The 18,202-nt window shown below is 24.7% G+C and overlaps 1 protein-coding gene across 3 annotated transcripts in view; it reads right to left on the bottom strand.

The window, feature by feature from the left end:
* The window catches only part of LOC107999815 (farnesol dehydrogenase-like), a 42,553-nt gene extending 28,241 nt beyond the window's left edge, over positions 1-14,312 (bottom strand). Inside the window, exons 1-6 of one of the 3 annotated variants that reach the window (XM_062073845.1) lie at positions 13,959-14,312; positions 11,835-12,148; positions 10,170-10,296; positions 8,954-9,107; positions 8,541-8,687; positions 4,556-7,374 (exon numbers count right to left, since the gene is read on the bottom strand). In XM_062073845.1, coding sequence (XP_061929829.1) covers positions 7,354-7,374; positions 8,541-8,687; positions 8,954-9,107; positions 10,170-10,296; positions 11,835-12,144 — 759 coding nt within the window. In that variant the 5' untranslated portion in view covers positions 12,145-12,148; positions 13,959-14,312 and the 3' untranslated portion in view covers positions 4,556-7,353. Of the gene's footprint in view, positions 1-4,555; positions 7,375-7,431; positions 7,653-8,540; positions 8,688-8,953; positions 9,108-10,169; positions 10,297-11,834; positions 12,149-13,958 lie in introns of those variants that run through there. The other 2 variants (XM_017059843.3, XM_062073851.1) reach the window with 2 other exon arrangements.
* Between the last annotated feature and the right edge of the window lie 3,890 nt (positions 14,313-18,202).

The following is an 18,202-nucleotide window of genomic DNA, read 5'->3' as shown; positions in this document are numbered from 1 at the left end:
ATCTATATTCCAAAAATCAAAATAAAAAATTTATGAACACATTTAACAAAACAATACTATATAATATACATAATTGAATTTACAATTACATTTCCGTTGTGTAATGTACAAATTCTTTATTTTTTAATAAAATGAATACTAATTTTTATGCTCGATATGAATTAAATATTGGCATCTCAAAAATATTGATCTCTGATAATTGTCCTCTTATATCATATACATTTAAAAAATATAAACTTTTATAAGTTATCGAATTGTATATTCGTGTCTCTGGACAGATAAAAGAGAATCCAAGAATGAAACGCATTTCCTATTTCCTTTTATTTCCACCACACCACGTGGATTAGAATCCTCCTCGGGATGAAATCGTCAGTGGTTATTTCAGGAAGTCTACGAACTAAACCTCTAGAATTTTCAGAAAGTTCCACTTTAGAGTTTGATAATGCACGGTATTTAGAATTCACCGTGTATCCTAGTTATTAAGCAACGAACCTAGTTAACGTTAAGTTAAAGAGCCTTCTCGAGACTTGTCTGTTTGCCATTCGTCGCGTTCGGTTATCACACAAGTAATCTAAACAAGAAATTTACAACAAGAATAACCATTTATATTATATATCCTTAGTGAGTTGCTTGGACTTCAGGATAAATGATCAAATTATAGGGATATTCCTTTTCGAAAATGTAAAACATTCAGAAGAATGTTTACAAAAACATTGAAGATATTTCTAAAGCCGGAGGATGGTAAAGCGTAAATAAGAAACGGCTTAAAAGCTTTTAACATTTATCAAGAATTAAAGTCTTCGAGTTAGCAAAAAACATCGTCTAGCAAATCGGATGATACGAATCTTGCACGCATCTCGAGCTTACCTGTTACCCTCGAGATACGTTTACTTGGTTTTGGTAAACTAACCAACCTCTACAGACTTTAATTTATTTTACGATAACTGAATCTCTCTCTCTCTCTCTCTTTCTCTCTCTTTCTCCACTGTAATGCAATAACTTATACCTTTTTTTCTCCCTCGTCATCAGGAAATCGTCGCATCACTTCGTGACAGTGCTCGCTGTCGCGTTTCATGTTACAGAAAAATTAAACATCGGTATTTGTTTTTGTTCCCTGGAAAGTACGTCAAACAGAAACAATTGGAAATAACAGGAAAAATGCATTTCGAATAGTTACGAATGAGATTGGATTGTATCTTTCTGGAATTGGATAATGGTAGGATTATATACATGTTGAAAAAATATGATTTTATTAGAAATTCTTCGCTCGTTTAAAATCAATTTTTTTAGCAGTCTTTGAAAATTATTTTGCATAATTTTCATGCATTGATTTAATCGTTAATTTACATTAAAAAATGACATATACATCTTTTAGGACTTTTTTCAGAATATTATATTTTTCCGTTTTTAATGAAATTGTATTGGTAACTAAATGTTATTTTTAAAGAGTAACAAATGGAAAATTATAGAAATTCTGTTTACTATTCATAATTTTATATAATTTTTTTAAATTTGTTATAAGAATTCAATAAAATATATTTTTTGCTTTTCATAATTCAATTATTACATATATTCATTATACCTTACTAATAATATTCTTGAGTTGAATTTGATTTAGATTTACAAGCATATTGAATAGAAGATAAGCACATTCTTATAACTTAATCCCATCACTAGAGTGAAATTTCAAACAAATTAAAAATAAATTAGTTACAAAATCGAAGGAAATCAAACAACAATTAACTAACGTCTCTCAATAATCGTTTAATAACCGACCTTGACGCGCTTTTCGATCGAAAATCGACTAATTTTCGAGATCGATGAATCGCGGATGACACAAAAATGGCGAAAGAAATACGAGAGACGAGAAAATCAGCAGTGGACGGGAACGTAAATAACAAGATAATTTATGATCGTTACACAATGATCGTCATAAATTGTATTTCTGCCGGACGACAGAACGTGCCGTTATGCAAGGAACTCCGGTTCCGTTGGCCCCCCCCACGCTGCGCGTCCCCGGCGTCGATATATTTTACCATGGGAACGCGATACATGGCCGGCATAATTTATCTGTTTTCAAATATGCCCGCATCGATAAATTTACATATTTTAATATAAATTCCTAAATGCCGGATCCGCGACGGCCGCAGGATAAGACGACTTTATCGATCATTTTTATCATTCTTTAGCGCAGTATCCGATTTCTTGCGACTCTCGTCCTCATTTTTTCCCAATTTTTCACATCGCCAAATTATTTGGCAAAATATTGGTGTTTTTTTCCTAGAGGTGGAAAGTAATCAATGGAATAGATTGAAAAATAAATATATGAATTAATTTAATATATTGTCAGCAATAATTACCCTTACCCGATAGAGCAATGAGAACTAGTGTGACGATACAATGTTATTTCAAAATTTTTCTTTTTTTTATCATTCCTCATTTCGTCAATACTTCGATAATGACATGCGAAGATACATGTATATAGTAAAATAACCAGTATATGAGAAGAAATAACTAGTAGTAAGATTGGAGAATAGGATAGTATGAAATCGATTGTAGTTATTGTATCGCGTAATTCTGGGATAAAAGTTTTCTTTTTTTTATTGAGATTTTTTTTTATTATTCGTTCAATGAAATCATAATATAGTAACGTGCAATGTCGTTTCTCCACTTTTTTATTTTCCTACATTATTGTTGGCCATTTCGTGTTTTAAATTCAGTAATTACAGTATTGATATAGTCATTGATATAGATCATTCGAAATAAACAAGTCGTAATTACTTTTATGGATCAAATATATTATTCAGATTTATTTTTAGATAGGAGAAGTGAAAAAACGTACGAAAAACAAGCGAGAGACACGAAATAGCGCTAAATTATAAAATGATCAACCGAGCAATGATATCAATCTTTAGAAAAGAATAGAATATTATCCATTTTGTCATTAAAAGAATTAATGTAAACATTTATGACTTTCATGGATCTTTTATTCGTTTTCGAATCTCTTACTTTGACAACTGATTGACGACTTTAAACAAAAAAGTGAAGATAAGTGATGTTGAATTTATGTTAGACCAGACGACTGTTGCTTATTTCGAAACAATATTGTATTTAAAAAAATTAAAGTAAATATCTTCGATTTCGATGATTTTTGAATATATTATATTGTAGAAATCAATACTTAAAACAATTTTTTTTTATATGTGTAACCGTCGTTTAATTTTAATTTTCAATATGTTCTTGCAAAAAATTGGCACTATTACATTATGAATTTTTATTTATATATATTATGCTCGTGACAACGTATAAGTCAGTATGAGATCGTTATTTTATTTATTTGCTTTCATAAATAAATTCATGTGCCAGCATAATGAATAAATTAATTAAAAAGTTACTTCCTCATAGATTTTAATGCGTTTGAAATATCTTGATCCTTTTTGTTGGATGCGCAAGCTCTATAAATAGATATAAAGTGAGTAATTATCTCACACGTTATACGTATATTTTGAATGCCGGCCGCCATGATAATTGATAAATTGCGTACTAATGCACATAAATATATGTACATATATTATATGCAAAATAAAAATCACTTTTTATTTAATTAAAGTCAAGCAATATTACATTACATAGAAAAATATTATTGTAAATATTCTACATGTTCAAATATTAAAGATAAAATCCATTTTTTAAGTAACTATCGAAAATATTTTGATAATCCTACATAGAACTTAAAGTCTCAAATCTTTTCTAGTTTTTTTACCTGTATTTTGCTCTCATTGTCTACAAACAACTATGTTATGAAAGCAATTAGAACATGCTCTCTCATAACATTTACCGTCGTTATTTGTATTTTCAAGATGGCAGAATTGTATAGCGTTATATTATATTTTGTATACAAGATACAAGTGAATTCATATATTGTTACAAAAATAAAATTGAAAGATTCTTACGACTATATATATTTACGTATGATTATAATTGACTTATTACGTAATTGATTTTATACTAATTTGAATCTAATAAAATTTTCTATCGAATTTCGACTGGAATGGAGATACAACGATCGGCATTGGAAAAATAGAAATTGTTCATCGATTCTCCCCCCCCCTTTTTTTAATAATAAAAAAGATCGATGATTGGAAATATCGTTGATGTAACGGTGAAAGAATCACAGGAGGTCTATAAAATTTAACAGGAATTTCGCAAGGCCGCGAAAAATTTCCATATCGCGTATCGATCGTAAAATTTTTTGCATCTTGTGGGAATAGCATAGTTTAATCAAGTCACGATATAATGGATTCGCTTTGATTCTCAATTCTGTTTATGAAGTGTTTGAAGCGTTAAAAAATTTACTAATTTAATTAGAAAGCTTTATAACGTAATGATTCTTGAATTTTTATCGTAAATTTCATTTGATGTAAAAAATTCTTTTATAATAATATTATACATAATTACAAAATTGTGTTGAAGAAAATTAAATCTAAATTGAAGAAAGAATAAAGGTGTCAGAATATTTTTCTATTTTTCTGGGAAAATAAATAATTACCAAAAATCGATTTCCAATTGCTTTTATTATAACATCTATACACGTACATATATGCGTCTATACAAACACGTATATAACATCGATTTCATATTTGCATTTGAATTACATTTTGAATTATTTATAAAATCAATATGTACAGTTGAAATAAATCTTTATTGAAGTTTCATACATAACAAGAGGATAAGAGAAAGAAAGAGTGAAAAACATCGATTTTTTTTTCCTTTTAGAAACACTTCATGTCAAATACAGAATTTTGCAAACTTTCTGACGTAACACGGAAGGTTCAACTAAACGTCCTATGCAAAAAATTTACTTTACGCGTATAAAAAACTTTTTCGTAAATCGCATTTTTATTATGACAGATTACTAAACAGCTAAAAAGGTGGAAAGTTATTAACCGTGAAAAGTATAGCGTGCAAGGGGAGCATCCTGTGAACGAAATTCTAAACTACTCGAAGCTCGTTGGAAGTTGTTTGACACCTTAACTGTCTCGTGCACCGAGATACCTTGGGTGACGGTAAACCTGTGCACAATGTGAGTTTTTGCCTTGGTTGTTGAAACTTTGCGTGCATCCCATCGTTGAGCAAATGTACATTCGTACATTGACGTCCAAGCTCATCGAGCGTTACGACTTCTCGTAGTGAATCTTTGTTCTTTTTTTTTTTTTATACTCTTTCATTTGCACTTTTTATTATCAAATATATTAATAAATAGTATATATTACTAATAAATAGTAATAATTAACAAGTCGATTCAATTTATTTATACATTTTTCCAATGGGAATTAATTTTACACTTTGCCATTATATTTTTATTTTTTATATTAATGTAAACTTTTAATTATCTGTAAATGATACATTTAACATTTTTATAGAAAACCCCAAAGTATATCGAGAAAACTATTAAAATTTCATATTTTAAAAGATGCTATATGCAAGCATTTATGAAAATCTAAGAAAAGTATATCTTTTGTGCCTGACTTCAGATTTTCATTCTAAAAATCTTTACAAAAGAATATTTTTTAAGTTATAAATTTAAAAATTTTGTGAATATTAATTAATTATCTCAAAAAATTAAATATATATTAGTATTATCAGTATTAATATTCTTACTCGTCATGGCATTGAGAAATTTTTATTTTAAATTTTTACAATGTATGGCCGTATTAATATATTTATTATTATCTATTTTATTATTATCTTTTTTTGTTTTTATATTAAGAATCGAATAATATATAATTAATCCTGTTGTTATTTATATATTTTCATTATTATTATTAAAATAATTACATAACACATACATTAAATTATTATAATATATTATTTTAATTACATAAATACAAATAATGAGTTTCATCTTAAATAAAAATTTCAATAAACAACAATATTAACTGCTTAGCCAAGGAAATCACTTAATTAATTAAGTACTCTTAATGAATTATAAATTTCATTTATAAATTTCCATAAAAATAAAATCGAACGACTTAATTTACATATTGATATCTGTATCTACACAGAGTCAAACAAATCAAATACATGTAATATATATACATATACAAAACGAAAGAGATACCGTTAACCCAAACTTCTACATCGATCACTATCCACCGATCCAACAGTGAACACGTTAACGCAATAAATTAAATTTTCAACAACGTTACGAAACTCCCGTTTGACTTCCTTTCGAAAACATTCACGATTCACAAAAAAAAAAAAAAAGAAAAAAAAGAAAAAAGAAAAAAAATTGGAAAGAAAACTAACGGTGAGTATTAGCTTCCGTCCTGTTCCTGCGGAAATTGAATTTTCACCGGCCTCGCAGTGAATCGGTCAATTAATGCGTGGACGTTTGACATCCTCCGCGTCCGCGATAAATTGCGATCGAAATTTCGAGTGCGCCCCCCGTGTATTTAACGAAATCGCGAGCCGCGGTCTATTAGCGAACGCATTACGTAAATTATATTGGACCTGCGCATTAATCAACGCAAGAAATATGCTTTGGCCACGTATGCGGAATATTTAATGGCAGGGGGCCCCCGTTGCGCGCTTTGGAACGTCCCCCCCTTTCTCGCTGTTCGATAATAATTACGGCTAATTAGAGATAACCCTCCCCCCTCTTCGATCATTGGTTAAGGGGGAAGACTTGTAGTTAGCAACTGTTGCTCACGAATTAATACGGAGTCCGATCACGTAGTCCAATAATAGCATCAATCATTGAATCCTAAGGAGCCACGAGCCTTGTAATTATGGTGCGGCTGCGTATCGCCAATTCACAGTTTGTAATCAATAGCGCGTAATCAGGCTTCGAAATGAAACGCTTACACCAGTGTCGATCGTTTCGCACGAATTGTAAATAGGTCTGATTACGAATAGGTCAAGTATTATTTGTGATAACGAGAAATTTTTTTTACGATGTTCCATATTTTTTTTTAAATTGTCGGCCGTTCATTTTTTCTAAATAAGGAGTATAATTGTCATAATCAAAATAAAAAAAAAAATAAAAATCAGAATAATAATTATCTTTTCAATTAAAATTGGTTAAAATTCTTTTCGTCATTGAATGAATATTTTCGTCAGTGAGTAAATTTATTTAGTTATTTGTAACAATTATCGAAATGAGAAAAATTATATTTGCTTATTTTTATATGTAGAATTATCTCCTATCGTATATTATCATATCTAATAAATCAATAAGTTTTAAAATATTTTTCAAATTTGAGCTTTGTTTGGTTATATCAATAGCAGACGAAAAATCGTAATAAAATCCAATTTTTTTTCTAGTGACATTGTTATATTGTAGATAAAATATTAGACATATTTTGAAATACGCTGTAACAATAAATAATAAAAACTTTCTTGTTGTTTCAGTAGGATGCAAGTTAAAAATAAGAGGATAAAAACTTTATTCAAAAGATTGTTGGAATAGATATACATGTATCATCTTTAATATCATAATTAATTGTATAAATTATGACATTATATATATTACCAAGATTATATAAAGTTTATATAAACTAAAATTTTATGTTAATTAATTGAATTAAAATTATAAATGTAATTTGAAAATATTAAACTTCGTCTCTGTGTTGAATAGTTATCTCGGAAATCTAGAATTTTATCAATAAATTTATTATATGTTACATTCTTTGTGTAGAATTGATTGCTCGATCTTATTTGCCAATTATTAATTGTTAGTCACGAGAAATCTTCTATTTTAACTTTAATTCGACTTGGATCAACTAGTTATAAAATAAAAATGACTACTGATCAAAACTTGTTTTCATTTTCTTCCTTAGATATTAAAAATTTTTTTTCAATAAATATGACATATTTATTTTATTGCTTTTAATATTTCTTTATTGCATTTTTTTGTTTTACGATACGTTTTAAATTATATTTTAAAATTACTTTTTTATTTCTCAATTAAAAAAATAATTTTTTTATTTTATAAGCTATTTTTAATTTATTCAAAATGATAAAAAATTCTACTTATGAAAATTTTTTTTAATATATTTAATCATAATCTAAAATCATTATAAAATAATTTTTTTTATCTAAACATTAAACCTGATAAGTAAAATTAAATTAAATATTTATTAAGTTTTTTTTATTTTCTTCTATTTTTCCTCCGTAAAAAAAAAATTATGAAATTCTGAAATAAAATAATATATAAAAAACCGAATGCATAGAAAAATATTAATTACTTTACTTATTGTTTAACTAAATGTCTTTTTGATATTATTAATCGTTTAAACTAAAAAATTTATTATATTTTTTTAAATTTATTATAATCGAATGATTGATTAACAGTGGACGAAATTTTAATTTTTATTGTTTCCATCCCAAGATATAAGAAAAAAAAATTTGATATATTATAAAATCCATCGGTATTGCATGATATTCTTTTTCCTCATCTGAATAACAATTTGCATTCAATAAGCTCTAGCAATCAATTCAGCTTATTCGAAACTTGACAGCTTGCTAGCTATACTTACTTGCACTTCAGGTCGCATACTGAGGGCATAGATCACAGCATTTGCGATATCTTCCGGTTTAAGAATCGGCATATTTTTTATAACGTCCGTTACATGTTCGGGAAAGTGTTTGAATAGATCCGTTTCAACCAAACCTGGATTGATACTCTGCGAACAAAAACAAAGAACATTAAAATCAACAAGAGAGACTTTTTTTCAGAATCAAAATTAAAAATTCCGTAAAAAGCCTTAGTAAATTTATCGAAAAATTATTTCTTCGTAATTTCAATGATCTTATATCAAATATGATCAACCTTTCATCGTATTTATGGAAAAAAATTTCCAAAATAATGTTCTTAATGCATTTTAATGACACATCTTTTCGAAAAATTGACCAAAACCTTTACAACTCGATGGAATTCGTGCGAACTTACAGTGATTCGAATCGGTGCTTTAATGTCTATTAATTCTTGTTTTACTGACTGCGCTAATGTAATATTGGCACGTTTGCAAACCGGATACAGGTTCCAGCCATTACAACCATCGATTTCCGAAAAGACTGTAGTCGGAATTTTATGTCCCAGTACGCTATCGTGTGAAACAAAAAATTTCTTCAACAGGCCGCCCATTTGGATGGCATTTTATTCAAATCGACTTCGAGCGCAAACAGCCAGAACGTTTGTTTCGGTCTTAAAAGCGTCAATCCTCTTTTTTTTCCCCTTCAGCTCTTTCGTATTTTTCTTTTTTACTCACTTTTTATTTTTATTTTTCTTCTTTTTTAGTTTGTTGGAAAAGAGACAAGGGAAATTTCCGAACGTTTTCTCAAACAATACGGTCCTCTAGCAAGCGTCTTTTTTTTCCCCCTCTGACATACATTTTTCACCGTGTTCAACCTTCCAATGGAAGGCTTCCATAAAGCTTACGAGTTTGCTAACGAAATGATAGCTGGAAACTCTTGACCGTCACAAATGTTGAAACATTCTTTGTTCACGCTCGAAGAAGATGATGATTTTACGAAACATTTTAAAATTTTTAGGATTCTTTGAATTCTTAAAAAAATTTTTAAATAGAAAATGCAAAATTATTTTTCTTTAAATTATTTATTGCGTTATATGTCATTTTATATAACTCAATATATGAATAAGGTATCATATAATTGACATAAAGACATTTAAAGAAAATTAGAATATTCCATCGAGTTTATTTTTTACTGATTTTTTTATGTATTTATGAAAAATTTAAATATTCAAAAATGTATAAAATATATACGATATGCAAAAAATAAATAAATACATATTATAACATTTATTTTAGTTATCAATAACGGTAAAAAAATCGTAAAAATTCTAAAATTATAATTGTAACGAATCTTATAAAAATTTTGAGATGTATTATTCTAATAATTTCAAAAGACTCAAATAATACTAAATTGAAAAATTAATATTGAAAATCATTTTGATATCCAAAAAAAAAATTTTTTTTTAAATAAATAACATCTCAAGTAGATAACTAACAAGTAAATTACAAAGCATGAAAGTAAACTTGAAGAAATTTGCAAGAGACAAACGAAATAAAGCGTGGGTGCGAAGAGGTTCAAATGCAAGGGGATGAATGATCGACGAACAAGACGTGGCTCGCGAGTAACAATACCTGTTGATATTGAAAATATGCCCTTCGACGTTTCGTTGGCGCATTGAGCGCACCGCCCGGTTGATGCACATGGCGGTCGCGAGGACATTAATATTTAACAGCTTTTCGAATGCCGCCCTGTCGCTCTCTGCAAGTGTAATTTATGGAATTTTTTAAAATGCGCCAACAAGCAGGCGAACGAGGTTCCAAACGTAATACTCTCGACCCGTCTCGTCCCTTATGGACCAACTGTACACAGCGTATAAAGGTAACGAGCCTCCCCTCCACGAGTCTCTTTTTCCAGTATAAGTAACCCTTATGCTTTTTATCGTTCATATAGGATGATGAAAAAAGAAGTTAGTGATAAAAGTTTTGAATAAAGGACAGAAATGGATCGAAACTTAATTTTTAATCACAAAAGTCAAATCTGAGATTTTGAAGCTCGAAATGAAAATTAGAAATATTTATTTTTCTCCTTTTCTTTTTTTTTCTAATAATTACTATTTATTTTGTAAAAATTTAAGTGGTCACTTTGTCAAGAATTCTATATATGAAGATTTTAATAAATTAAATTTTCATTTTATTTATAAACGCTATTGTTTTTATATGGAAATACTTTAAAATTCTTTTTTGAAAGCACAGTATTTTTATTGTATCATTAATTATTAGTTGACAGAAATACAATTTGTCAAAAATAATTATGCATTCATTGTGCATCATTATTGAATATATAGAAAGTATATCACTCTTGATAATATATAATACGTAATATATGTATGAATATATATATATATATAGAAATAATAGAAATAATGATTAATCATTAAATTTATAGCTATTTTAATTATTAAAACAAGTCAAATGAGATCTGTCAATAAGTAAAAACTTATATTTTAGTTATAATGATTGTGATCCAGATTGCCATGAATTCATAGTTTTGAATGTCAGTTATCACGATGTGATATATTTATAGAAACAGTAAATAAGTATAAGTAAATAAGTAAATAAGCATGACGCAAATGTTATCACGGATAAATATGTAAATAAAGTTCAAATATAGTAGATAATAATAATTTTTTTTATTAATATTTTGAAAACTATGAATTTGCGATGATCCAAATCACAATCATTATATAATTATATAATTTTTGAAACAAATTTTCTATTGAATTATCATATTATGTTTTATAATTAAAGTCATATCAAATTCATAAATGCAAATATATTTTCAATCAAAATAAATTCAAGTTAAACTTGCAATTTAATGTGAAGAATAAATTATTAATAAAACAGAGTGCAATTTTTTATTAAAAAAAAAAATAAAATAAGAAGAATATTTTAATTTAGAGATCAATTTTGAAAATTAATTAAATTACGAATTACGATTATTATATGATCATCGACTATTCACTGCTTATTTTATTCCATATTTGCAAAAGAAAGGAGAAAAGAAAATAATTTGTATTAAGATTTTTCATATTTTAATATCAATATGGTGAATAGTTATTAGTTATTGTATAAAAGTATTTGAAACTCATCGTAAGAAATAATTAAATAAAAATTGATAATTGATATTTATGAATTAAAAAATAAATAAATAAAAATTATTGATTGTGCATTTTTGAATAAATATTTAAATATGTTGTTTCTTTTTTTTTTCATTACAGTTATTGTGAATTATCTTACCAATGATGCGTGAAAGTTCTATAACTCCAGCATTGTTTACCATAATATCCACGCCAGAATTCCATTCAGTTTCCATAAATGAGAAAGCTCTTTCTAGATCTTTCTCATTGCTTATATTGCAACGCATTATACATAATTTATTGGACCCTTCGAGTTGCATCCACTCGTGATTCAACAATGATAATTTTTCTGTATTCACGTCCAATGCGAGTACGTTTATTTTATTCTTCAGAAGACTGATTGTGATTTCTTTTCCTATGCCTGATGCTGCACCAGTGACAATCGCGCATTTTTGGGCCCAGCGTTCCATAATTCTTTATTAATTAAATTAATTAAATTTTTTATTAGAAGAGATATTAAATTAAATTAAATTGAATTAAATTCCTACTTGTTATTATTTTTACTTATATTATTTTCAAGAATTATTTTTTACAAAAAATCTGTTATAAAATAAATTAAGTCATTAAATTTTCTAAACTTTCACATTAATTTTTGGAAAAAATTAAGAACAAATTTTTTTCTTTAAAATAAAATCGAAGATCCGAATATTTGAATCAAAGTTTACATATCGTATTATGCATATATTATCATGAACATATATATTTTAATTATGAGATGCTATAAAAAAATTTATTGTAAAATTTGTTTATTTGAATTGTATTATGTAATTTCGTTTTCAAACGAAATTATTATCAATCCTCATCAATTTTCAATCACACCAAGCTTCTATTATCTAAATTAAAATTGAGCGACAATCTAATGTATTCTGTTATATAGAATAAACTAATGTATTACACCCAATCTAATATGATTTATATATATGACAAATCTATTTATTTGAACTTAGATTATTTGAAAAAAAATTGCAATTAATGATAGATATTAGTAAATATATGTTAGTAAACATACATAGTGGACTGATGAATAAATTTTTTTAATAATAGCATATTATATAAATAAATTGTTTGTTCCTCTAGATTATATAGATTAAATTTATATATATATATATAGATATATAGATATAGATAGATTTATATAAATTAAATTTTAGATTAGAATTATATAAATTTTATTAATTAATTTAAATTTAATTTTGAATATAATAATATAATCATAAATTTACATCTTAAATGCATAATCTAAAAATACCAATTATGTAAAACATTTTTTGCTATTTAAATTCAATTTCTTTAAAAGTTCATTAAAGATTTTTTTCAAATATTTGTCGACAATATGATAATATATCTTCTTTCATTTTTCAAAAATTAAAGTGAAATCATTATAATCATATAAAATGTTATTTCCACATCAGGAGATTCAAGTTACAATAAATAAGAAAAATACCCGCAAATCTAGTTTTTCTACTTTAATTTTAATAAAAACTAAAAATTATTTAAATAAAAATAATATGAATATAAAATATTATACAGGATACAATGCAGATAATAATAATGCATAAATCCTATAACGGGCAAGCCAGTTCAATTCTACTAATTTACATTATAAATGCTTAGTTAATGCAAATTAATTACTTTCAATGACATATATATCTTAACGTGAATATTTCAATAGAAATCTATGAGCCAATAATAGTTCAATAACAACAATATTTAATTTAAATTTTCTTTTGATTAAATATATAATAATCAAAAACAAGATTAAAAGTAATCTTTTAATCGAATTTTATAAGTTATATAAGTCGAATTTTATTTATTGCTCCATAAGGATATAGAAAAACCAGTTGTAAGATTCCATTAAAAATATCATCGATAATCTCGAAATTTTACAAAAAGATTCTGAAAACAAAATTTTTTCTACTATTTTCTAATATCAGATTTTCCTCTTATAATAATGCAATTGTATTCTGAAAATTTTTTTCAAAAACAGAGATATTTACTTGTTTCTATTTAAATGTCACATCCTATATATATATAATTTTTTATTATGCATTATTAAAAAATTTTAATTTGTATATTATTTTTGTAAATAATATATTACTAAATATAATAATTAATATAAAATAATTTATATTTGTATATTAATTATTTGTTGTTATTATAATTATAATGTTGTTATGAAAAGAAAGTAACAACAATAAGTACTTTTTAAATACATTATACTTACATAAAATGTTTTAAATATAATATACGATTCTAAGAAAATGATAAAAAAATCGTTGTGTCGATATAAAAAAATAACCAGTTTTGAATATTATATTAATAAAATTAATAAAGTTATTAATAAAGTTATTAATAAAATTTTTATAATCCCAATTTAAATTCTTTCTGATTTTCTAAAATTGTTTCATCACCATAAATAATTAGATTTAAAAAAGTAACTTAATTTAATTTTTTAATAATATTCTATTTATATATCTAATTTTAGTAATATAATATAATATACGCAATCAGTCACTCGTAATTTTCTTAGTACTTCACTCGCGAAAGAAACGCGTTATACTACGTTCAGCGATATGTATGATTTATTAATAGCAATTGAAATGTATGGATCATTCTTATGAAATTAATCGAACTGTTATCAGTTTGATTTGCAAGTTAATTTTAGATTAAAAAAAACTTTGTACTATTAGATGTTAAAAAATTATAATGTGAAAATCTTATTAAAAAAATTCATGATGATTATATATTCGTTATCTATATATGTAGATATATAAATTGTTTTTCTAGAGCTATAAACAAATAAATAAATTTTTTTTAATTAGTTTATAATATTTTTATTATATCTTATCTTTTAATGTTTTTTTATATATTATTTTTAAGAACTTAGATAAAACTTAGATAAAATAATATACTCAATATATATATTATAGTAAGAATTGATAATCGATTGAAAAAAGAAACCACTAAAAAACAAACTTTATTTTCATTATAATTTCAATGTAACAGTTTTAAAATTTGTAATATATATTCATAATTGCATATATTATTTTCGAAAGTTATTATTGTTTTTCAAAAGTTCTTATCACTAATTTTTTTATGTTTATAAAATTTAATAACCTAAAAAATATTTATTCGTTATAATTTTACGAAACTTATAAAGTTTGCAAAATTCATATAAATGAAATTACTATTTATTAATCATTATAAATTATATTTATTGTTATATTTATATTTTTCTTATTATTGTATCATATAAATTATCTAATGAATTAAAATGAATTTAATTCTAAAAATTTTTTTTTTGACATATCAAATTCTACTGTGCTTTATTTTTATTAATATTTGCAAATTTCATAAATAAATATTTGTATACAATGATTTTATTATTTTATATATTATTTCTATTTTTACTTATTTATATTTGTATATATATATATATATATATACAAATATATATATTTATTTATATTTGTATATATATATATATATATATACAAATATAAATACATATAAATACATATATATATATATATATTTGTATATATATATATATTCTAAAAAATAACAATATAAATAAAATAATAATAGTTATTTTTCACGAAAAATTATCATCACAAAATAAATGAAAACATCACAAAACAAATAAAACACAATAAATTATTATTTTTGTGTTATATTAAAACATAATTGTTATGTTAAAAAAGAAATTAATTCAAATTCTCTAATTCTTTATATAATAATTATTCTGGTAATTATTTGAAACGTAAGAAAAAAAGGATTCTTCACCAATTTTAATGATTTTTAAATATAATGAAATATTTTATAGAAAATAAAATATTAAATTTAACTTTTCTTTATCCATAAAATTGCTTAATATTAATTTTTGAAACATTTGTAAAAAATAATTACTATATACAGATACAGATACAGATGTGGCAGCATATATGATAACAACATGCCATTTATTGCCTTCTAAAAATTATAATATAGAAATACATAACGATGACTTACAAAATGTGCACTAAGTTAATAATTATCAATAATTAATAATTAATAATTAATATTTATTTATAAAGAGATTCTTCAAATACGCGGAAAATAAAATATAAGACAAAATAAAACCAAAATTAGAATGAATTACAACGATAAATAATATTCATTTGCTATTATAATTTCGATTATTGTAATTTCGTTTAAAGATTATTCTATATCTTATTTTCTGCGGATTTAAAGGATTCATGAAATATTCAAATTCTCTATTTTAATAAATAAATATTAACAATACATGAACAATAACAGAATTTTAAGTTTGATATATATTAAAATTAAAATATTTCAAGGAATATATTCACTTATTATAGTTATTACAAATTATTATAAGAAATAGTTTTATATCTTGTATTAGTCGTTTGCCACCATAATATATATTCATAAAAGGTAAGTGTTTATGCATGTTTATTACGAATATTACGCATATATTATTACGAATTTGTATGTATATGTATGTACGCATATGTATGGACGAAATTCTATGCAATAGTAGATTTTTTTCTATTTTCTTAGATTGTAAAAAAAGATATCATCTATGACATTACTCAAAGTCAAACTTTTTCCGCATTCCATTCCTCTTACATGTAATATATACATGTTTGACATACAAGAACATTGTATATCCATATCCACTTCCAGACGACAAAGCTACTATGGATTAGAGAGCCGCATTTGCTTACAACTTCTATATACACGTTTTAAGTGAAGCGCGACGTAAGTGCTGTCGCAATCTCTTGCACGCCAGTAGCATCAGTTCTGATTTGTCCGCTGAAAAGGTGACCGGAATATCAGGCGTCGACTCAAAATCCAAGAGATTTCATGGGATAACTTCAAGATACGTGTCTTATGTTCTTTAACGGATTTTTCGATTCTCGTCTTACGAAAAAACTACTAATTGATCGGAAATGCAGTTCTTGTGTCGAGAGATAGATTTTGTCTTTGAAATATTAATAAAAATAGTAATTCGAATTAAAGTTCGGGATTATAAATAATAGAACGAAACATAATGATAAAATTTCTTTTTATTATTCATTTCTAATAGCGAATAAAAATTACTTTCGATATTATAATGCTTAAATTGTTAAAATCTGAATTTGATCGATAAATTTTTTGAAATTGCAAACAGTTTAAAAATTGTTATATTTCAGTAATAAAGTTCAGTAATAAAGTTTTTTTAACGAATAATATTTTTTATTTTTATACCTAAAAATAATTTTGCATTAAGGAGTTCGAATATGGGTTAGATTAAAGATTAGATTAGATATATTAAATAATAAATTATCATATATTGATTTTATAATATCGATAAATTTATAATATATGAGAAAAATATATTTATTTTAGTTTTCACATCGCATTAATTATTAAAATCATGAATAATTTATAACATCTATTAATATACCCATCCATTTCGTTTCATTCAAAATTAAATTATTTATAATTTGAAAAATAAATTTCAAAAAATATTTTTGTATATCAAATATTTTGTATTTGTTTTAAAATCAAATTAAAACCCTTTAAATATTTTATCTATATTATTCTATAGATTCAATAATTGATTTATATTCATATAAAAATATTTGTATATTACATAATTTTGGATGAGATAGCTTGATTTCGTAAAAGTTATAAAACATTCTGATTTTCGTTTATTTTTGATACTATATATGGTATATTGCATACAAAATAACTATCATTTTTATTTATTTTTAATTTAAAACTCAGATAAATTATATGTAATATAAAATTATATATTCCCGAAGACATTTTATGTATCTTTTAAACTACAACAATTTAATTGATATTTTATCAAAAAATAATTTTTTTTGAAATGCAAAGTATAATATAATGTTTAAAAACTAAATTTATGATATATATCGTATGATTATTAAAAAACAAGTGATATATAATTACTTTCTGATTAAAAGTTAGGTTAGATTAAAAGGTTTGGATTACGAGATAAATGATCTAAATAAATAAAAATTAACATGTTATATTAATAGAATTAGAATCTAATATAAAATTTCTACAACAGAGATACATCATTGAATGAGATTAATCCACTTTAATAAATAAAATTTAACAAATCAGAAAACAGACTACTTATTTTGTTAATTCTTGAAAATATCGATAAAAGAAATCACTTGAAAAAAATCTATAATTGGAAAAATTGGAAGACTCAAACGAATAGTATTTGTCAGTGAAAATTCAGATTTTAGTATATAAGAAAATGATATTTTCAGAGAATAAATGATAATACTGAATATGTAGAATATGAAATAATAGAATTGTATATTAAATTGACAAGATGATTAAATTCGATGTTTGATTTATGAAAAATGATTTTACGAAGGATATTCAAAATTTTTTAATATATATAAACAATATAGAAACGTTTTATAGAAAAAAAGAAAATAA

The sequence above is a fragment of the Apis cerana genome, linkage group LG1, assembly GCF_029169275.1.
Source record: "Apis cerana isolate GH-2021 linkage group LG1, AcerK_1.0, whole genome shotgun sequence".
Classification (NCBI taxonomy): domain Eukaryota; kingdom Metazoa; phylum Arthropoda; class Insecta; order Hymenoptera; family Apidae; genus Apis; species Apis cerana.
Note: the sequence above shows the minus strand (reverse complement) of the source record. Positions and strands in the feature narration are given on the sequence as shown.